This window comes from Megalobrama amblycephala, unplaced genomic scaffold (genome assembly GCF_018812025.1).
Source record: "Megalobrama amblycephala isolate DHTTF-2021 unplaced genomic scaffold, ASM1881202v1 scaffold528, whole genome shotgun sequence".
Classification (NCBI taxonomy): domain Eukaryota; kingdom Metazoa; phylum Chordata; class Actinopteri; order Cypriniformes; family Xenocyprididae; genus Megalobrama; species Megalobrama amblycephala.
The window spans coordinates 573-24,164 of NW_025953440.1; the positions used below are offsets into that span (position 1 = coordinate 573).

General features: G+C 36.2%; 3 protein-coding genes and 1 long non-coding RNA gene across 4 annotated transcripts; 3 read left to right on the top strand and 1 right to left on the bottom strand.

The window, feature by feature from the left end:
- The first annotated feature begins 224 nt into the window (after window positions 1-224).
- Window positions 225-12,156, top strand: LOC125261924 (ran GTPase-activating protein 1-like). The gene is made up of 15 exons (XM_048180509.1): window positions 225-360; window positions 455-582; window positions 3,036-3,095; window positions 5,667-5,846; window positions 6,182-6,316; window positions 6,483-6,641; window positions 8,832-8,945; window positions 9,066-9,165; window positions 10,308-10,392; window positions 10,563-10,698; window positions 10,795-10,911; window positions 11,137-11,242; window positions 11,327-11,415; window positions 11,745-11,866; window positions 11,976-12,156. Exons 1-15 carry the CDS (start codon window positions 249-251, stop codon window positions 12,055-12,057), a joined length of 1,725 nt encoding a protein of 574 aa, XP_048036466.1. The 5' UTR covers window positions 225-248; the 3' UTR covers window positions 12,058-12,156.
- Window positions 12,157-13,490: 1,334 nt separating this feature from the next.
- Window positions 13,491-14,649, top strand: LOC125261923. Its single transcript, XR_007183468.1, has 3 exons — window positions 13,491-13,757; window positions 14,221-14,336; window positions 14,590-14,649. It is a non-coding gene; the product is annotated as an uncharacterized LOC125261923 (long non-coding RNA).
- Window positions 14,650-15,279: 630 nt separating this feature from the next.
- Window positions 15,280-17,933, top strand: LOC125261922 (GTPase IMAP family member 9-like). Its single transcript, XM_048180507.1, has 3 exons — window positions 15,280-16,457; window positions 17,726-17,789; window positions 17,917-17,933. Exons 1-3 carry the CDS (start codon window positions 15,288-15,290, stop codon window positions 17,931-17,933), a joined length of 1,251 nt encoding a protein of 416 aa, XP_048036464.1. The 5' UTR covers window positions 15,280-15,287.
- A 1,176-nt stretch (window positions 17,934-19,109) lies between these two features.
- Window positions 19,110-20,433, bottom strand: LOC125261926 (torsin-1A-interacting protein 1-like). The gene is made up of 2 exons (XM_048180510.1): window positions 20,241-20,433; window positions 19,110-20,093 (listed from the first exon to the last, which is right to left on the bottom strand). The coding sequence occupies exons 1-2, from the start codon at window positions 20,389-20,391 to the stop codon at window positions 19,312-19,314; spliced, it is 933 nt and encodes a 310-aa protein (XP_048036467.1). The 5' UTR covers window positions 20,392-20,433; the 3' UTR covers window positions 19,110-19,311.
- Window positions 20,434-23,592: the final 3,159 nt, after the last annotated feature.

Consider the following 23,592-nt stretch of genomic DNA (forward strand, 5'->3'; position numbering starts at 1 on the left):
TAATGTTTGGTGTGTGTAAGATTTCTGACTCATTTTGAGAAAACAATTTTAAAGATGTGTATTAAAATTGAAATCTAATAGACACAAATAGATAAACACTTAGAAGTGTATTTTTGAATGTTTTCTTTCCACTAGTCTGAATCAACTTTATGTTATGAAAAGCCAAATAACACAAAATCCCAAACTGAACTGTTTCCTCTCTCTTTAAACTCTCATGTGTTTCTCTGTGGTCTTCAGTTGGTGTCAGGATGGCATCAGATGATGTGGCAAACCTCGCCGACTCGTTGGCGAAAACTCAAGTCAATGAGGGAGAGCTCAGCTATAAAGGACAGGGCCTCAAACTGGACAACGCTCAGTCTGGTGAGCTCAAACACACATCGGCTCATGATTATCGGATACCTCACATCTGTTTCTGGTGTCTTTATGAAGGAATAATGTCGGGTTTTGTCTGTAGTGGAGGAGATGGTGAAGGAGATTGAGGAGTTTGGCGGTCTGCGTGCGCTCAGACTGGAGGGAAACACCATTGGCGTGGAGGCGGCGCAGACCATCGCCAAAGCCTTGGAGAAGAAGAGCGACCTGCAGGTGCTGAAATCACTCTCACAGTCCTCATTTTTACTAAACTCCATCCTAAAACAGTCATTCTTCACTGGTGGACCTGAAAGTGGGTTGAGGGTCTATAAGCTAAACGAAAGATAGAAATGCTGCCTTGGCAATAACTGAAATATATGGAAGGCCATTTCCACCACAATAATGTGGATATCATGTATAAAAGTCAAAACTATGACTTAAGAAGTTGAGATTAGAACTTAAAAAGTATGTCGTAATTTTGACTTTATCTCATAATTATACTTAGTATGTCATAATTTCAACATTTTAAGTCATAATTTCGAGCCCATTTCCACCACATAGGAGTTGAAGAAATGATTACTTAAAAAATATGATTTTAAAAGTTATATTTATGAGATATAAAGAAAAAAAAATATGACTGTAAAAGTCATTATGAGATAAGAAGTGGAATTGACGTTAAAAGTCGAAATTTTAACTTTAAAAGCAATGGAAATAAAATGTTGAAATTATGACTTAAAAGTATGTATTAGTAAGTCATAATTTTGACTTTTGACATCATAATTTCAACTTTTCTAATCATAATTATGACTTAGTTTGCCATAATTTCGACCTTTCATCTCATTGTCTGTGTCAGAATTTTGACCTTTGAAGTATTAATTTTGACTTTTCATCTTATAATTGACTTAGTATATCATAATTTTGACTTTTGAAGTATTCATTATAACTTTTCATCTCATAATTGACTTAGTATATCATAATTTTATATATAATATTAATTCCGACTTTTCATCTCATAATTATGACTTATGTCATAATTTCGACTTCTGAAGTTATAGTTTCGATTTTTCATCTGCTGACTTAGTATGTCAAAATTTTGACTTTTTATGCAAGATTTTTTTTTCTTATGTGGCGAAAATGGGCTTCCATAGAAATAAGTTAAAGCACTTAAAGGTGCCCTCGAATGAAAAATTTAATTTATCTCGGCATAGTTAAATAACAAGAGTTCAGTACATGGAAATGACATACAGTGAGTCTCAAACTCCATTGTTTCCTCCTTCTTATATAAATCTCATTTGTTTAAAAGACCTCAAAAGAACAGGCGAATCTCAACATAACACCGACTGTTACCTAACAGTCGGGGTGTACGCCCCCAATATTTGCATATGCCAGCCCATGTTCCCAACATTATGAAAGGCATTAGACAAGGGCAGCCAGTATTAACGTCTGGATGTGCACAGGTGAATCAACAGACTAGGTAGGCAAGCAAGAACAGTAGCCAAAAATGGCAGATGGAGCAATAATAACTGACATGATCCATGATAACATGATGTTTTTAGTGATATTTGTAAATTGTCTATCTAAATGTTTCGTTAGCATGTTGCTAATGTACTGTTAAATGTGGTTAAAGTTACCATTGTTTCTTACTGTATTCACAGAGACAAGAGCCGTCGCTATTTTCATTTTTAAACACTTGCAGTCTGTATAATTCATAAACACAACTTCATTCTTTATAAATCTCTCCAACAGTGTAGCATTAGCCGTTAGCCACAGAGCATAGCCTCAAACTCATTCAGAATCAATGTAAACAATATAACAGTATACAATACTCACACAATCCGACGCATGCATGCCGCATGCATGACGAACACTTTGTAAAGATCCATTTGAGGGTTATATTAGCTGTGTAAACTTTGTTTAGGCACTGTTTAAGGCCAGCGCGAGCTCCGTGGGCAGAGAGCACGAGATTTAAAGGGGCTGCACAGCATAAATCGGCTCATATTTAATGATGCCCCAAAAGAGGCAGTTAAAAAAAATAATAAAAAAAAAATCTATGGGGTATTTTGAGCTGAAACTTTACAGACACATTCAGGGGACACCTTAGACTTATATTACATCTTGTAAAAAAAATGTTCGATGGCACCTTTAAGGTTATTAGCTTGAAATAAATTTAGTTTGATAAACTAAAACCAAACAAAAACTGAAATGAAAATAAACCAAATTAGAAATATTACAAAACTAATTAATAAAATGGCAAAGCACACAACAGTATAAACTAAAACATTAAACTAAAATTGACATGAAAACTAAAAACATAAAAACATAAAAAAAGCTCATTCTCACACTATTGTTTTATTTTATTACATAAAAACTAAAATAACACTTTCACTTGCAGCAATAATAAATAAGATTTATGACAATCACAATGTTACAGAGTTCCAAATGTGACACGATGATGGAAAAATATGAGATGGGGAAAAAAAATAAGAAATATTTATATTGTTTTTAAATGATGGAAATCGGTAGAGCATTGAATTATTAGCTGCCAAGAGCAAGAAACCACATTTAGATGATAATATTATTAATAATATATAAGTTTTTTATTATTTAATGTTTATTTACTTAAAGCTATTATTAGGAAACAAAAGTAATCTATGTCCTGAATCTCCACTGTTTTTCTGTCATGTTAGTGCTGCCACTGGAGCGACATGTTTACCGGCCGCCTGCGAGCTGAAATTCCTCCTGCACTGGTGAGATTTGATGATTTAAAGGAATAGTTCACTTTTAAATAAACTTTTCCTGATAATTTACTCACCCCCATGTCATCCAAGATGCCCATGTCTTTCTTTCTTCAGTCGAAAAGAAATTAAAGGTTTTTTGAAAACATTCCAGGATTTTCCTCCTTATAGTGGACTTGAATGGGCACCAAACGATTGAAGGTCAAAATTAGTTTCACTGCAGCTTCAAATTGTTCTACATGATCCCAGATAAGAAATAAGGGTCTTATCTAGTGAAACCATCGCTCATTTTCTGAAAAAAAATTGAAAATTATATAAGTTTTAACCTTAACACTCTGAGGTCTAAAAACGCGCCGGCGCGTTTTGCAGGTTTTTTTTCACATTGCAGCAAAACAGACTTAAAATACTCTGTCATTTTTTGTCATAGAGCCATAAGCAATACATCAATTGAAACTATAGAATATCTCCTTTTATTTGTATACACTCAGAGTAAAAACAAAATGTTGTGCTTTTTGTAAAATAAAGAAAACTAACATGATGCGTGATCTCTCATCTCCCTCTGAACGAAGTCCAATCTGATAGTTCTCAGAAAATGAAGTGTAACTTAGTGAATACTAATCACAAAAAATTCATACTTATGTCTAACAAAACATTGAAATGTCAGGTTTTAAATCGTGCAAGTCAAATCGAAAACAAACATTCTGTGTTTATGTAATCTGTATGAAAAGAGAGCCATGTCAGAAGTCCGTGATTCAGCTCATTACCCACTAATGCGGCCACGCCCACGGAGCCAGCGCTATTCACAGGCAAATTCAGAGACAACACATGCATTCATCATCTCAATCGTGTATTTATTGCCTTGAAAATTGTTTATCTGGATGAAAAAGCCATGGTTAGCGATCTCTGGAAGACATTCAGTAAATTCCTGTTTGTTTTCTTCTATTGATAAGTTTTAAGTGAGTTTTTGTTTCTTTAGCGCCCTCCGGCTGTAGTATGAATTGGTAAACACCATTCATGGAATATCATCTTCTTCTTAGGTGAATTTGTGGACTAAAATGCACAGAGCGCCCTCCGGCTGCAGTATGAATTGCAAACACCAGCGCTCATAGAGATAACAATGAATATTAAATAAAAAATAACTCCTCTGTATAGAAAATTGACATAAACATATGAGAATCCTATATTTCTCCAAATGTGCATGCTTTTAAACTAAAAGCCTATATTCAGACTCTTTGCATCACAGAAATACATTATATTTTTAAAGTATAATATAAAACCATTATTTTATATTGTAATAAAATTTTTCTGTATGTTTCATATACCATGATGAGCTTGAGACATCACAGAAGTTTTTTTTCACAGCCTACCTGACTGAAATGCCTCATTAATATGCAAGTCTTTTCAGGTCATTACTATTCAATTCTTTTGTCTTCACAGGTGAGAATGAGCCATTATTCATGGAGATTCACGCCTCCTCGCATACCGTGTTTCTTGGCAAAAAGTGTCTTACAAAAACTAAATCAGTATATTGTTATAAATGAAAGAGTAGTCAGCATAATTTTTACATAATTTTGAAGCAAAAACTCTAGTCTACAACCTTCAATACCCAAAAGTCTTGTGAACACAGATTTAATATACTTTTATTGGCCTTATATCAGTGACTTAAGTTTTTTGTTTTTTCAGTAACCACGCATAAACGTTATTCCTTCAAAAACACAAACATGTACACACATGTTCCTCACATATTATGGTAGCCTAGTTTGTGCTGAATACAGTGTAATGACACTTGTGTCATTAATATGTTTATGAACAACTGAAAAAAGCACAAATGTCAGGGCATGTCAAAACTTCTCCAGGCCCCAAATCAGCCTCAGACTCCAGAGGGTTAAATGTTCATCTTGAACTAGCTCTCTTCTTCTTCTCCTCTATTTGAATTCCAGCAGTGTAGACGCTGCTAAGCGTATTACTGCCCTCCACAGGTCAAAGTTTGAACTACTTGTTATATGCAATATGCTAGTTCAATAGTATATAACAATTAGTTCAAACTTTGGCCTGTGGAGGGCAGTATTACGCTTAGCAGCGTCTACACTGCTGGAATTCAAATAGAGGAGAAGAAGAAGAGAGCTAGTTCAAGATGAGCATTTAAGGTTAAAACTTATATAATTTTCAATTTTTTTTCAGAAAATGAGCGATGGTTTCACTAGATAAGACCCTTATTTCTTATCTGGGATCATGTAGAACAATTTGAAGCTGCAGTGAAACTAATTTTGACCTTCAATCGTTTGGTGCCCATTCAAGTCCACTACAAGGAGAAAAATCCTGGAATGTTTTCATCAAAAACTTTAATTTCTTTTCAACTGAAGAAAGAAAGACATGGACATCTTAGATGACATGGGGGTGAGTAAATTATCAGGAAAAGTTTATTTAAAAGTGAACTATTCCTTTAACTATTCTTTATGGTACCACAATTCATCCTTGATAGGTGAAACCCTTTGCAAACTTTATTATACCCAATTTGCTCCTAGTAAGTAGTGGTGACTCATGACTAGAACGACTTTAACGATAGTAAGTGTGTTTCTCCAGGTTTCTCTGGGTGATGCGTTAATCATGGCTGGAGCGCGTCTGAAGGTTCTGGATCTGAGCGATAACGCATTTGGACCCGATGGTGTGAAAGGCATCGAGAAGCTGCTCAAGAGCGCCGCCTGTCACTCGCTGCAGGAACTGCGTCTGAACAATTGTGGAATGGGCATCGGAGGAGGAAAGGTGGGCGTGGTTTTTGATGATGCCATCATCGTGAAACACTCCATTCATTTTCTCCATAGGGGAATTGATTATGATATATTTGCTTTTAAACTGGATTTAAAAAGTTTAAAATATCATGTCTAACAGCAGATTTACTGGTGAAAAACTACAGTACCCATGATTCTGCTGAGAAATATCCACCAATCAGAGAATCGTGACAAGAGAATCATTCCCAAATGATTGGGAAAATAGTTCTGAAACTAAAGATGCTATAAAAAAAAAAAGTGGAAGAAACTGTTACACTCTCACATTGCCAATTTTTTTCTCTTGTAATGTGGTGTTACCCGCTTCTGTAGATCCTGGCAGCGGCTTTGACGGTGTGTCATAAAGAGTCGAGTGCGCTCGGTGCCCCCTTGCAGCTGAAGGTATTCATTGCTGGCAGGAACAGACTGGAGAATGATGGAGCCACAGCGCTGGCGCAGGCCTTTCAGGTGCTGAATGACACGAGAACTAAATCTCAACTACAATAATATTCATTTTCTTGATTATTTGGAGTTTTTTTTAAAATCTACCTGTAAGTTACGTGGTGTCATTTGGTCCATTGCGAACATGTTCTCACATCTGATTTGCTCATTGGTGAATGCTTTATCTTCTCAGTTGATTGGCAGTCTGGAGGAAGTGCACATGCCCCAGAATGGCATCAATTACCCAGGAGTCACGGCTTTAGCCACAGCTATGCAGCACAACCCACAGCTGCGAGTGCTCAACCTCAACGACAACACTTTCACAAAGAAAGGAGCGATCGCTATGGCAGAGGTACACTGGAAAACACTGAACTAAAATTAAATCTGAACTATATAGGGCCTTGAAAATTTCAAAAGGAAAGTTTATTAATAATGAGAATCTAGAAGGATATGTAGTTTCAACATTATTTACTCTTCAGATTTCCTCTTCAAAAAAGTATCAGCTGTTTGCAAAGTGATCCCCATTTGGTTTTTGACCACTGAAAATGTGTACAATTTACTTATTAAGATCTTCAAGATTGAAGATTGAACCATCGAGGGCCTTTAAAATGAAGATACCAAAAAGAATGTTTGTTAAAGGAATAGTTCACTTTTAAATAAACTTTTCCTGATAATTTACTCACCCCCATGTCATCCAAGATGTCCATGTCTTTCTTTCTTCAGTTGAAAAGAAATGAAAGTTTTTGATGAAAACATTCCAGGATTTTTCTCCTTATAGTGGACTTGAATGGGCACCAAACGATTGAAGGTCAAAATTAGTTTCACTGCAGCTTCAAATTGTTCAACACGATCCCAGATGAGAAATAAGGGTCTTATCTAGTGAAACCATTGCTCATTTTCTAAAAAAAATTGAAAATTATATAAGTTTTAACCTTAAATGCTCATCTTGAACTAGCTCTCTTCTTCTTCTCTATTAGAATTCCAGCAGTGTAGATGCAGCTAAGCGTATTACTGCCCTCCACAGGTCAAAGTTTGAACTAATTTTTATATGCAATATGCTAGTTCAATAGTATATAACAATTAGTTCAAACTTTGACCTGTGGAGGGCAGTAATACACTTAGCAGCGTCTACACTGCTGGAATTCAAATAGAGGAGAAGAAGAGAGCTAGTTCAAGATGAGCATTTAAGGTTAAAAATTATATAATTTTCAATTTTTTTCAGAAAATGAGCGATGGTTTCACTAGATAAGACCCTTATTTGTCATCTGGGATCATGTAGAACAATTTGAAGCTGCAGTGAAAGTAATTTTGACCTTAAATCGTTTGGTGCCCATTCAAGTCCACTATAAGGAGAAAAATCCTGGAATGTTTTCATCAAAAACTTTCATTTCTTTTCGACTGAAGAAAAAAAAAGACATGGACATCTTGGATGACATGGGGGTGAGTAAATTATCAGGAAAAGTTTATTTAAAAGTGAACTAATCCTTTAAGAACCAGAATCTAAAAGGAAATTAAGATATCTTTAATACTTCTTGAGCTACAGGCATGCAAACTTGAGGCAAAAAGTGCACAAAGTGCTTTTTTACCTTTTTTGAACTGTCACCGTTGGCATATAATGGAACAAAGATTGCCAAAGTCAACAGATTCAACTAATAGACCTATCAATCTCTGTGTAAAACATAAAATAATGACACTGGCATCTTTCTAAAGTCCTTTTACACCCCTGTAAATTGGCTCCAAATCTCAGGTGAAATTTGTCATTTTGAACCCCCTCTACAAAATAGTGGATTACTCAGTAAATATACATCTGTGACATTTAATATTTTGGCTTTCATCACTATTTACGTTTCATTCTACAGATTTTTTTTTTTTTTTTTTTAATCAAAAATTTGAGCCAGGGAAGTTTCTGAAATTTGACCTAAATGACCCATGTTGAAAAATCTAAATTGTTGAATGGCAGCTAAATAATATTTGTGGGTGTATTAACACCACAGGTTAAAAACTTTAATAGATTTCACCATACTTCCTCAGTTGATTAATCACAGTACATTAAGACAATTTTTTTGAAATGTGGTTTAAATAAGCAAATGAGGCATTGTCTAATTAAGAATGCACTAATTTACATACATTTCCAGAAGATAAATCTGAACACTGGATAAAGCCAGGTTCAAAATGTTTGTTTCATTTTGTTGACATATTAGAGGTAAATGTTTTTACTGAGGGGATTTTGGATATCTCTTTTTATTAATACATAAATAAATAAAAAATGGCCGACAGACAGAAAAAAATACATTTTCACCATATTTTTAGGAATAAACTGTTCTGTAAGTCAGGCTGAATGTTAAATGAACAAACCCCTCAGTAAAAATCTTCAGAATATAGATATGAATAAAACTGTCAAGTTTAGTGTATGTTAGTGCTGCTGAAGTGGAGAAAAAACTCTTTAAAGATATGTATTGTAATGAATAAAATAACCCTCAAAATTGACCAGTGCATGAAAATGAAGTGATTCTCAAAGTTGTTTCTCTGTGTGTATCGTTAGGCACTGAAACACCTGCGCAATGTGCAAGTGATCAATTTTGGTGACTGTCTTGTTCGGTCTGAAGGAGCCAGTGCCATAGCAGAGACTCTGAAAGAAGGACTGCCGATACTCAAGGTACTGACAGATAATGCTGATTAATAGTAATTATAAGTAATGTACCTTTAGCTAAAGGACTTAAAAATGAAGAAATTATGAAAGCTAAATCAGTAAAGATGCTTGTCTCATTCTCACTAGGAGCTGAATCTGTCTTTTGGTGAAATCACAGAGGAAGCTGCTCTGGAAGTGGCCCGATCTGTCCAGCACAAAGATCAGCTGGAAAAACTCGACCTAAATGGTACAAACACACACAACACACTTAAACAGAAAAACAACAGTCTGTGATCATTAAATATGCACTAATTATTCAAGTTTGGCCTCTGAAACCAATGGTGAACAAGTTACTTGTTGTGTTCATGTAAGATTTAATTACGATTAAATGTGTTTTCTGTCAGAGTTGTGTACTTGTGCATCACCTAATACATAATTTTCTCCTTAATGTGTTGAAACACACTAACAGTGATTTGCAGTGATAAAGCAACCGTTAGATGCAGTTATTATGTAACTAAAACTATTTTCGTTACTTGAAATAAACGATAACTGAAAAATTAAAAGAAAACAATCCTTATCAAATAACAATATAACAAACGTATCATTTACAATTAGTTCAAGTTTACGTTCTAAAATAACTAATACTAAAAGTGAAATAAAAATGACTAAAAACCATATACATTATATAAAAATATATACCAATATTAAATAAGTGACAAGATGAAAAATGACAAAAACAACAAAATTACTAAAAAAATAATTAAAAATGAAAATGGAAAACATAAAAATACTATATACTAAAATATCCACAACTAAAAGTGAAATAAAAATGACTAAAAGCTATATTGATATTTAAAAAAAAAAAAGAGAGAATAAACAATAGTTACAAAAGCACAACAAAATCACTAAAACTTTAATAAAACTTTAAAATTTAAATGGAATATATATATATATATATATATATATATATATATATATATATATAAAATATTTGAATAGTCTTGGCTCATTTGAACATTCTATCTATATCTAAGTCTATGGGATTTTTCAGAGTTGTAAGTGTCATTTTTAGGAAAACCGTAAATCGGATCAGTTATTAAAGGTATGGTCTAGTCTGAGTTTGGTGGTTCTAGCTTCAAAGCTGTACGAGGATTTAGAGTCAGAAGAATAATAACTATAAGTTTAAATAGAATTTCAGTAAGTTGGCTTTCTCAACATGAGCAATAAAAAATTAAAAAATCATTGGAAATGTTACAAAAACTATAATAATATCTCAGTGATAACACTGGTTAGATGACTACATGAGCAAAAAACATTTGTCTCATTAAAAATTACACACTGCAGTAATACTCATACACACATCCACATAATCAATGTGTTTGTCTTTAGGAAACAGTCTGGGTGAGGAAGGATGTGACAATCTTAGAGAGGTGATGGAGAGCATGAACATGGGAGACAAACTGGGCTCTCTGAGGTATCAAACGCACACTAAACAAAGTTAATCTTACACAGCACATTAGCCTTCCAAATTCCATTTATCTTAATGTGAAAAAATACCTTTACTTGATTTACATGTTTTTTTATGTGCATTTGAAACAAGTCCACCCATAATTTCTTTCTTCCACCCCACTTCCACACACACAGTGATGACGAGGGAGAACCTGAGGAAGATGAAGATGAGGACGACGAAGATGATGATGACGATGAAGATGTGGAGGAGGAGGAGGAGGAAGAAGAGGAGGAGGGTGAAGGAGAGGAAGAAAAGAGTGAATTAAATCAGGTTTGATAAAATCTTTAAAGCATCCAGTTTGAAGTAGAATTCAACATAAAAAAACACAAAAATGAAATAATCATGTATCTGTGGATGTTTGTGTAGTTCTCAACGCCACCTTCAGCACCTCGTACTCCAGACGTCTCGTCTTTCCTGAGTTTTCCATCTCCAGACAAACTACTGCGACTCGGTGAACGGAGAAGCTCCCTCATCCAGCAGCAGGTCACATATTACATTGAACACATGCTCACATAATGCACTTCTGAGACATAACTTGTCTCTCAGGTCATTTCTAGTATTATCATAGAGGCTGTTCATGCAAAACATGTTTTAGTGTTTAAAAATGTGACCCAAATTTGTAAAAATCGAAATTTATGGCGCAAAATAGAGCAGACTGTAATAATCTCAACAGGCCTAGAGCTGAGAGTGTTTGTGTGTATTTTGCAGGTGGACGTGTTGGATGTGACTAAAACAGCTGAAGCATTTCTGAAAATCTCCTCTGTGTATAAGGAAGATGATGAAGAGGTGAAATCAGCTGTGCTGGAGAGTATCGGTGAGATGACGTGAACATCCATCACATGGTCGTTGAATGATCTGAGAGTGACGTTCGACTGATTCTTGTGTCTGTGTGTTTCAGATGCAGTGCTGAGTAAAGCCTTCTTTACACCGACTTTCCAGGGTTTGAGTTTTGTATCATCGTTGCTGGTGATGCTTGGACTGTTGAAGGTAAAATCATTCAGCACATTTAGACTAGTTTGCGCACAGATATAACAAATATAGTTTTCTCTTGATGAATACCCTTTCTCTTGGAAATATGTCATATCATGTAACTAAAATAGGTTATGAATGCCATTCTATGTTGACACTGTCATTTTAACACAGTTACTGTCACTGAATGATGCATTTCTATACTAGTTTGTATATTTCTATACTAGAAACCCCTGTCCTGTTAGAAATGGACCTGGTTTCGTTGCTCACCATGACTAAGAACCGTTCGAGCTGATGGTGGAGAGCATGTTTTTGATGTTCAGGTATTTCTCTCTCTTTCTCTGTAGAGTGAGGACAAGTTAAAGCCGGTGAAGGTGGTCCCAGGTCACCTACAGTGTTTGGAACATGCAGTAAAACAGAGTTATTTCCCCCGAGAACACATCACTGTCCTCAATGCTTTCATGACCAGGTAACTCGACATACAAATGTTTATGAATGTAAACAGTTGTTTTTGTTATTAATTGTATGTGATGACTGAATATTCTCTTTGTGTGTTTGATTTACTTTTATATATGCAGGCAGAATAAATCGCTGGAGGTGTGCAGCAGTGCTCGAGACCGCCTGAAATTCACCCTGCAGAAACTCACACCTGAGAGCTGAAAACACAAACATACACTATACATACAGTTTTAAAACACAAACATCTGCTTAAATGAGTTCCATGTGATTGTTAATAAACTAAAATGTCTTGAAACCTCACCTGTTGTCTTCCTGCTTTTTCTTTAATAATGATAGAGAAATGTAAAGTAAAGATTTGAAGGGTAAAACAAGTTCAAAAAAAAATAAAATCTGCCATGAAAAATTACATTGTACTAAAAAAATTTCTCTCTGAATTTTTTTTTTATATTTCACATCATAGTTGTGCTAGCTTCGAATCAAGTTCATATATATATATATATATATATATATATATATATATGCTGGCCAGTGTACACTATACTAACACCTAGCAGTTTGCATGCAGCATTATTTAAAAAGCTACTTTAATGTCCTAATTGAACTAAATTCTAATCCTAGATTAATCTATACCCTGTCTATGAAACCAGGCCTTAATCTACTTTTATCTTGAGTTGATTTCATCTAAGGTACAAGTCAGTTGTAAGTCTTGTTTTTTTTCTTGTTCCTCTTTCTATCTAATTAACAGCAACACTGTTTCAGTGTTAGTTTTTAACACTCTGTGGAGTGGACACCAAACAGTGTTTATTTAACACCAGGGATTATTATGATGAAGTATCTGACTATTATGACATACTAATTTTAACTTAAAAAACAATCATTTTTTACTCAACTATGGTGGAAACTGGCTTTCATAATATATAACTGCATTCAACAAAATATCGTCTTTATCCTCTTGTGATCAAAATAGAATCTTTAATCCAGATACGAACCAGCTTTGAGGATAAAATCAAACAGAAGACAATATAAAGACGGTGAATGAAAGTATCGTTAGAATCTGATCAAATCACTGTAAGCTCTGAATAAACTGTGATGCACTTCCAGACAATCTTGGTCTAAGTCAGATAAACTACAACATACTATTTTATAAAAATATAACACTAACGGAGCAAAACAAATAAGCAGAAATAGCATAAAATGAGTAAAACAATAAGCAGAGTGTCAGAAAAAAAATGTGGGGAACATTTCATAAACTTATTGGATGTCATTCAGTATGAAATCGAGATAAAGCATGTTGAAGTACAGCATTGAATTCATTGAGACAAGAAAGCAGAAACTCACCAAAGTTTGCATCACATCTGTAAAAAACAAAACAAACAAAACGTCTCGGACCTGCCTGTGTAAGACCACGCCCCGTCCACCTCATGCATATGCAAATTTTGCAATTTTCTTGTAATGCATATTGACGCTGCAACCGTGCAATAGATTAAATGCAATTTAAAGGACATTCAAAAATAATTGTAATATTTAGTCATGTAGCCATATTTCTCCAAGATATCTAACCCACATAAACTCCACAAATGTGTGGCTGTGAATCAGAATCACATTCTTATGACTCAATTTAACAGAATAAAACAAAGACTGTACATGCAGTATGAGGTCTGAGATGCAAGATCTTGAGATTCAGGTCAACAGTCTCACCCCTAGCATTTTTGTTTATTTATATTCATGTCCCATTCTCATAAGAGCTTTATCTTGAACTTTTGCCTGCATTTCTTGTCAGACAGCAACTGGTTTTTCTCTTGATAACATCACTGACTCCACCTGTACATACAGATTTCTTCCTGCTTTCAGACTGGTAACAAGCAAAGAGACATGATGAAGAATGATGAAACCACAAACAGGTATGAAATTTCATTACAAATACCGTCTGTACCTAACACACTGTAAATGTAAATAAGTTGTAACACTAAATTATGAATTTAGTTAATTTATGAATGTAATTATTAATTTTGTGAGCTCTAGTAACATCAGTGAATTTCACTTTCATTTATGTCACATGAAACAAATCTTTCTTTAAAAGAATGAGTAGCACTTTATTTTACTGTCCTGTTACACATATTACAGTAATTACAATAATGGGTATTAACTATACTAACCCTGAACCTACCCCTGAACCTAACCTTAACCTATGTAGTTACCTAATATTAACCAGTACTTTCTAAGGTAAGTACACTGTACACGTAAGTGCACAAAATGTTAAATAAAGTGTAAACAAAGAATGTTCAACAGAAAAATTGTTAAATTCTCCAGACTGTGAAGCTCTATCATGCTGTGTCAATTTTGTGCATGATCTTTGTTGAACAGTTTTAGGAGTTTGTTGAATCTCAGATAGACGTCAGGAGTCAGAAAAGATGATTGGCTGAAGACTAAAGAAAGAAGGAATGAAGAGAATGTCACCATGTCCAGCGCTAACAACACAGGTGAGAAACACTGTTTCAAATTACTGTTCAAAAACGTTTCATTTTATTTTATCAATAGAATTAAAAATTACACGCAGCTATAGAATATTAGTAACAGATTATACATATTGGATTTTATTATCTTAAGTAATTTTCCAACATCACTATTACTTTGACTAACATTGCTAATCTGTCAAAGATGTTTTTTTTGTTTTTTTTTCTCCTGTATAGGGGTTACTGTGATTAGTCATATTAAGACTTATGTTTTATACAGAGACCCTTACCAAAAATGCTGCTCCCCAAAGAAGAGGGAGCAAAACTGACCCTCCTTACTGTAAGTCTTTATATTGATGAACACTAGGCTACATAAAGTGATAAAGTGTGTAGAAAATTAATGACAGTTTATTCTGCTTGAAACAGAAACAGATCAATTCCGCCTCAAATAATGTGGATTTTGTTTATTTTTGTTCAACAAAAATGTTTTAAGTTTTTAATATTCCTCTTCTTCTGTCAGTTTCAGAGGGTGTGAAGCTGAATCTTGTTGTGTGTGGAAGTGACGGGACATTAAAATCCTCCATATCAGAGCTGATCCTGCAGCAGACAGACAGAAGATCAGATGTGGAGCTTGATGGACGTCAGATCAGTCTAGTGGAGCTTCCAGCTCTGTTCAACACTCGGCTCTCAGAGGAGGAAGTGATGCGTCAGACTCTCCACTGTGTGTCTCTCTGTGATCCTGGAGTTCATGTTTTCCTCCTCATTATTCCTGGCGCTCCACTCAATAATGAAGACAAAGCAGAAATGGAGGAGATCCAGAGGATCTTCAGCTCCAGAATCAACAAACACATGATGATCCTCATAATGCAGAGTTCAGAGCATCAGACAGCAGAACTCAATGAAGAAACACAGTCTGTCATTGAAAGATTTGGAGGACGACATCATTACTTTGGTCCTAACACACAAGTGTCCACATTGATGGAGAACATTGAGAAGATGCTGGAAGGAAACAGAGGAGAGTTTTTCTCCACAGAGACATTTCTGGAGGCACAGATGGAATATGAAGAGATGAAGAAGACAATCCATTCACTAGAGACACATTTAATGCAACAAGGCAATGACCAGAAAGTCCGTTTGAGTCTCCGAGATGAACAGAGAATTGTTCTTTTGGGAAAAACTGGAGTTGGGAAAAGTTCAACTGGAAACACAATTTTAGGAAGAGATGCATTTACAGCAGAAACATCTCAAGAGTCAGTGACTAAAGAGAGTCGGAGAGAATCATCTGAAATCAATGGCCGGCGCGTTACTGTGATCGACACTCCAGGACTGTTTGATACTGAACTGAGTAATGAGGAGATCCAGAGAGAAATCAGCCACTGCATCTCCATGATCCTGCCTGGACCACATGCGTTTCTCCTACTGATTCCACTGGGAAGATTCATTAAACATGAGGAAACATCCGTGAAGATCATCCAAGAGACGTTTGGTGAAAAATCTTTAAAGTACACCATGGTGCTCTTCACCAGAGGAGATGATCTGAAGGATAAAACCATTGAACAGTGTTTGGGAAAACCTGGATCTCCTTTGATGAATCTGATTGAAGCGTGTGGAAACAGATTCCATGTGTTCAATAATAATCAGACTGGAGACCGAACACAGGTGTTTGATCTACTGGAGAAGATAGACAACATGGTGACAGCGAACGGAGGGAGTTTCTACTCATGTAAGATGTTCAGAGAGATAGAGAGAGAAAAACAAGAACAACAGATGAAGATCCTGATGGACAGAGTCAAAGAAAGAGAAGAAGAGATAGACAAACTAGAAGAAGAGATTAAGAGAGAACAAGAGGAATGGGAGAAACAAAAACTAGAGGAAAAGATGAGAAGAGAAGAAGATGGTGAAAAAAGAAGAGAGAGAGAAAAGCAGATTTCTGATGAACAGATTCAGAGACTGAAGAGTGAAATGGAGGGAATAATCAGAGAGAAAGAGAGAATAAAAAGAGAGAGACAAGAACAACTAGAGGATTTAGAGAAGAGACTGAAACAACAACATGAAGAACTGAAGAGAAGACAAGTGGAGTTGAGAGAGGAATATGAAAGAAAGAAAGAGGAGATGAAGATCTGCTCAGAAACTGATGAGTCACTGCAGGTGAGTGTTCATGCTTGTTCTGCTTGGATTAAGACATTCAAACTCAGGCCATAAAAGTTTTAGATTTTAAAAAATATTTTCTTTCTTAAATCTTGCTTACTCAATTTTTAGCATTTTTTTTCTGCAACATGTTAATAATTTAAAGAACCTTCCCCCTTTAACTCCAATGGATGTTGAACTTAATGGAACCTTAGATGTCAATTAAATATATATACACTCATACATGGACAAAATTGTTGGTACCCTTGATAAAAATTAACAAACAAATCTGTGAAAATAAATCTATTGTAGAGAAGCTTCATTTTGTGCTTGTTACAGTACATTCTACACCTTAAAATCAACCAAACATAAAAGATAGCGACACCTGCTAATGAGTGTCGGCCATAGTTCCATCTCCTGCTCCAACAAATACACCACAATGCAACTAAGTGGCAAAAGGATGTTTATTTTTAAATAAGGATATATTTTTTCTTATATATGAAAGGTTTTCCCAACTAATTTTAGTCTTTCCTTGAACAAAACAATGAAATAAAATATGCAATTCTTACCTTCCTGCTGCCCAATAAACAGGAGAAAAATAATGTAATTAAACAAAAAGGGGCATCCCACTTTTGCCAAACATTCCACTTAAAAGGAGAAATTGCAACTACACATTTACCGGCCAATACATTAACAATTCAAGCTCCTCACAAGGAGGTTTAAGGGGAATAGGAGCACAATACTGGCCTACAGCATTAAAGATCCAGCAGTATATTGGGCATGGGTTACTTTTTATCCATGTGTGCACCAAACCCATCTGGTGGGTTTGCTGCCAAAAAGCTCTTTTTTAGTCTCATCTAACCAAAGAAGCTGGTCCCGTTTGAAGTTCCAGTCATGTCTGACAACTGAATATGCTGGAGATTGTTTCTGGGTGAGAGCAGAGGATTTTTCTTGAAACCCTCTAGAACAACTTGTAAGGATGTACGTTCTGTATGATATATATTTTTTTAGACTTTCTGAGACTCAAGACTTAACTAATCTTTGCAATTCTCCAGCTGTGATCCTTGGAGAGTCTTTGGCTACTCAGACTTGAGTCAAAAGGTCCTGTTAACTTGAAAATGTTATTTATTAACAGTACAATGAAGTCTAAATTAATGAAACTGATCGTGTTTACTTGATATTCTTTCAAGGACACCATGTTCACTAAACCTAATAATAAAATGTTCCAGTTAGTTGCAATGATTATTAACATAAAATCTCTTCTTGCATTTCCTCATATTTTTTCTTAGGTGGGTAATGAAGAGGTTCTGTCACACTGTAGCAGCAGCATTCGGACAAACATTGCCCTACCAAGTACCGGGACGATGATTCGTCGTTACCACAATACTGAGCAACGTGTTCAAACATTTGAATGTGTAATCACAAAGGATGGCAAACAAATTGTCAATGAACAAATTGAATGTTTTTCATCTGATTAAAGGCTACTCCTTCACCTAAACTAGAAATCTGATATTTGCATTCCTATTCAGTTGTTTTACTTTTCTTTCCATTGTCAAAGTTTTCACATAAACTTTCAGAAAAAAACTGCGGAATATATCTTTAGATGTTCACCTCATTCATGAATCACTTAATCATTGTGACATTTTCCATTAAATATTAAAGATGTAAAATTATTGTTAAAGTATTTAAGTAATAGAAAGAGTAAAAAAAAAAAAAAAACTTAATTACTACAAAATAAACTGCATTACTAATGTGTGAATCTGTCTTAGATTATTAAACAAAACTATTATTAAACAAACCCAGTCTGTGGTTGTGGCCATGTGAGTAATGACTTGGTTTTTCAGCTGTTATTTTCTTAGGCACTGCAAGCCTTCATATCTGATCCCATGTGTTATCCTCTCTGAGTGCTGTTTCACCATTGTTTGCCAATGAGCCCTGACTGCTCTCCTGTATCCCTGTATCTTGGTGATTAGTCTGGGAGAGACACTCAGAAATCCAGAAAACCACACGATTATGTATGTATAATGTGCCATCCACATCCACCATGTAAGAGAACATGAACTGTCCACAAACGATTTTTCAGTGTGGACACAGCCTAACACTGAAGAAAGGATTGTGGCCATCTGAGAGAAACATGAATAGATAGACAGGATAGAGAGAGACCACTGATGTGTGCAGTATGGTCCAGCAGCAAGGGAGGTGAAAGGAAAACACGTCAGAACAGAGGCAAATATTAAGGGTTTACACAACACCATTTTCTACTAAAAACAAAACTACCTGAAAACGACCTGAAGCAACCTGAAAATGCAAACTTTTTTGAAAACTCAGTTGTTCTTTACAAAGTGACATCACCATCTACTGGCCTGGCAGCAGAAAATAGCGTGTTTAGTTGTTTTTGCAGATCCGTGTGTGAACAGGGATTTAGACAACGTTGTCGTCTGTACAAAGAAAAAACTTTTCTGTTTTTAGTAGAACATTGTCGTGTAAATGTACCTCGAGGTATGTTTATTTTCTCCATCAAAGCTTTAAAGCAGGAAAAACGCAATTATACATCAAATAATACACTTTCATTCCTAGATATATTTAATGATTAAAAGGAACTTTAACATGAGACATAATTTGGATACAAACAGATCTACATGAAAAGAAAGAAGAGCTTAGAAACACTCTTCCTTTTGTAAATTTCATAATCTGAAATGTTACACTTTAGTGTGAAAGGAAGAAAGTTGTGAGGCCCGCCATTCAGCACACACCCATGTGCAAATATATACACATATATTTATATAAATTCAAAGTATGAGACCGCATTTAAAGGCAATGCGTGAGTTTTATATTTAAAATAGTAACTTGTGCAGAAAAGTCTCAGATAACGATATCAAAAAGATTCACCACAGTCCTCACAGCCCTGATGTTCAATTTTCTCTTCTACAGACACCGGTAAGATGACATGTGAAATTCTGCTCCACAGTCCACTCAGTTTGTCCACGTCCATTTGATTAAATTTAGCTGACTTGCCAGAGGAGACAAACTTCTGTTTTAAGTGGTCATATACCATGTCCTCAACACTTGATAGACTGGCACTGGGTGACACCTCTGCATTAAGCATTACAATAAAGGTCAGGAGGACGTTTTTATAAGCTGCATTTTCATGGTCACAGTAACGATAGAAAATGAGAGTGGATCCAGGAGGGAGCTCCTCAAAACGGTGGATAACTGCAGCAAACTTTTCACTCCCAAAGGCATTGTTTAGTTCTTCATCAATGTGCAGCTTGACCTGATCGCTGTCTTGCGACGCTTTGCTTTTTCCATAAATGTTCAGAACTGAAGAGTTTCGGGCAGTGGAATAGGCTTGAGCCAAGCACTGAGCCAGACAACCAAGAGTCCTTTCAGCCCTGGGACCAGAAGTTAGAATTAGGCTGAGAGATTCAGTGGGATGGTCAGTCTGTAGGTGGCGTTTGAGATGAATAAGGCTCCTCTTCCAGAACACTGCATGCTGATTTGGAAACCTAGTTTTAAGTTTTTCAGTTTCCTGATTGAACACGTCCACTACTTTAAAGACTTTTCGAACAGGCGGAGTTGAGTCAGAAAAGTGCCGATATAATTCAGGACAAACCACAGATGCAAGAATGACAATAAATGCACAAATCCATAACAGTTCTGTAAGAAATTAAATGATTAGAGTGAAATGATTGGCTGGTTCTCTGTGAAAATCATTTGACAGTCATTCCTCATAATGGCAAAAATGTCATTTAGAAAAGTAATTTATTTATAGACTTAGAACAGTCAGAATAGAGAACAACTCACTATCATTCCTTCCCACTCTGATCTGTGGTTGGCTTTCTTGTGGAAGTCCAGAAGGGGGGGTCTGGTGTAGTGACTCTAAATGTACAAAACAGGCAGCATCTTTTAAATGTAAGAATGAAACACCACTTTTCAAATTGCAACAAAATTTCATCTAATTTATGGAGAGTAGATTACCAAATTGTCCCCTTGGAATTATAAGGTTCTATCTGACATTTTTATCAAAATTAAGTTATTCACATATTCCTATTTTGTGACAACTTATTTACATTACCTAACGTTTTAAGTTTTACGTTGTGTACATTTTGGGACTTTTTTTTAGAAAACAAAAAGGTTCTATCTAGAAAGTTGAACTCTTAACTTGGTTCTATAAGGTTCTATCTGTGAGCCAATTAGCACTTCAAATGCACACACGAGGACCAATCAGGAGGCCAGTTTAACTCCAACAGGTGAGTTGGAACAGGATATCAAGTCAAGTCAAGTCACCTTTATTTATATAGCGCTTTTTACAATGCAGACTGTGTCAAAGCAGCTTTACATTGATAACTGGTACATAATTTGGCTGCATAGCAGCTCTAAAGAATAGTGTCAATGCAGGCAGATCAGAAGCACTGTTGAAAAAATGTCAGGAATATTATTGAATATCAAATGTCAAGTCAAATGTCAAGTGTCCCCAACTAAGCAAGCTAAAGGGATGTGAAACCTCCTGACAATGTAATTTTACAACCTTGTCTAAAAAAACTCTGAAACCTTGGCTAATCTAGAAGGATTAGTAAAACATTTATCCTGCAAACAACATTCTGAGTTTCTGAGTCTGTTGAATGAACCCTTCTACTCGTACACACTTGATTGAACACAATATAGATGTAGGAGATGCTAAACCTGTCCGTCAATGATTTTATTGTGTATCATTTGACAAATATCAGAAATTCAGAAAGTCAATTACATGCTTAAAAAAATAACATAGCAAATCATCTTTTTCAGATTGGGGTTCGTCTTGCTTGTTAGTAGGAAAACCAGATGGTAGGCAGTGTTTTTGCACTGCATTGCATTATAGACAAGTGAATATCCTAACTAGACCTGACTTGTACATGTTGCCTAGGTTTGAAGACTGTGTAGACCAAGTTGGATCAAATTATTTTTTTCAGTAAATTTGATTTGCTCAACCCCCGTACACAGGATATTTCCTCTTTTAAACCTTTTGGATTGTATTCTTACTCTGTAATGAGTTTTGGTCTGAGAAATGCTCCAGCTACATTTCAGCATTTAATGAACAAAACGACAGCTGGGTTAGAGGGTTGTGCCGTGCACCTGGATGACATTGTTGTATAGTATCACATGGGATCAACACTTTATCTGAATTCATGCACTTTGCAGATGCCAAACTCACAGTCAACCTGGCAAAGTGTGAGTTTGCCAGAGCGACTGTGACTTATTTGGGTAAGATTGTTGGGATGGAAAAAAATTTGTACGTGCTAAAGTTATAGCAATTGACAAATTTCCTATCCAATATTAAGCAGTACCTGTTTTTCTTTCCGTTCTGCTGCAGTTGATACAGTGTCATGATTTTTGTGTTCATCCAGCAGACAAAGAATACAGATACACAGGGGTGCACATAACTTTTTTGGTCTGGTTCTCAAGGGAGTACCTGGAGATGTTGCTTGGTACTCACACTTTACACGACACATCCTAAAAGCTGTCCTTATCACTTTCCTCCTGACTGCTCTCCTCACTATCTTCTTTTCTCTCGAACATGGTAGATGATGATAATGATTTTTTTTTTTTTTTTACTAACATTAATGACAGCAAAGGCTGCTGTCACTTTAAGAAGGAAAGCATGGACCGAATAACTGACACACATCCGGTTTCTTTCTCAACACTTCACTTATGACATAACCGAGAGAACACTTGCCGAGACAGGTATTTTGACATAATTTTGTGCGTATGTTTCCTTTCAAGCGCAAGTAAACGCGAAAGCGGAATTAATTCAGTGTTCGAGCGCTGTCTGACTCATCATGCGCGCGTTTCGGGGGGCTGTGCGCACAGATTACAGTTCGCGAGTCCCGATTTTCGCCTCTTCTTCCGCTTTTAAAGTCGTTTGAATGTGTTAATTGGCGAGACTAAACACGTCCAAATTACAAACTTTCACTCTATGATGGTTAAATATAGCAGTTAATCCGCGAATCACATGCGTGCCGAACCGTTGGACCTTATCCTTATGGATCACGGATTAACTGCGATCCGTTGCACACCTAATAATTAAAGAACACACATATTATCATGATTGCTATCTTACCAGAGATGGAGAAAAATCCTACTCCAGTAAGTAAACGTATCCCTGTGAACCGGTACTCAAAAGCGCTTCCTTCCATGTTTTCTGGTACGCATAGTTTATTTTTACCGCGCATGCGTACCTGCGTACCTCTAATGTGCACCCCTGCAGATACACCTCTGGTCGGTATGGCAGTAAATTTCCAGCATTTTATCATGTTGAGGACAGATCATCTCCTGCAGTCGTCCAGTGGCGTCCATCAGATTGTGTCTTTTACTTCTGAAGAGATTCTCATGCTGTTCAAGGTGATTTTGACAGTAAGAGCTTCGACACTCCAGACACGACTTCACTGCTTTCTGTTTTCTTCCACAGCAGGAGTCACACTGAACATCTCCAGATCCAGTGTGATCAACTCCAGGAGCAGCTTGGAGTCTCGTCTTCTTCAGATTCTCCACCATTTCCGTAATCACCACATTCTTGCCTAAAACTGGTCTTGGTGTGAAGGTCTGTTTGCATAATGGACATCTGTAGATTCCCTCCTGATCCTCCTGATTCCAGTAGTCTGTGATGCAGCTCATACAGCAACTGTGTCCACAGGGAATCGTCACTGGATCCTTCAGGAGATCCAGACACACTGAACAGTTGAACTGGTCCTGATCGCCTACAATATTTGCTTCTGCCATTTCACTAGGACATGCAGATAGAGAAGGCAGTTAGTGCTCATTGAGTGATAAGAACGTCTTGATACCACAACTGTAACCATGGTTCCATGAGAAGGGAAACAACACACTGCATCGACCAAAGCTATGGGGACGTGCCCCTGCAGAACCTGGGGTCTGAGGCACAAGTACCATTAATGGACGATGCAATGTGATGACATTGCAAGATGCACCCCAGTGTATAAGATGGGTCTCTAAGTGCATCTTCCTTCTATTACGGCGCCTCTGCTTACCACTCCTTTAGGATTTAGGAGGAGCCTGAACCCCAACAAGGGATACATTTCTCAAAGGCAGCCAGCTTCATTCTATCTTCTCTAAACCTGTCCACTAACGTCTTTGGCAGTGACAAAAAGCCCAGAGGGCA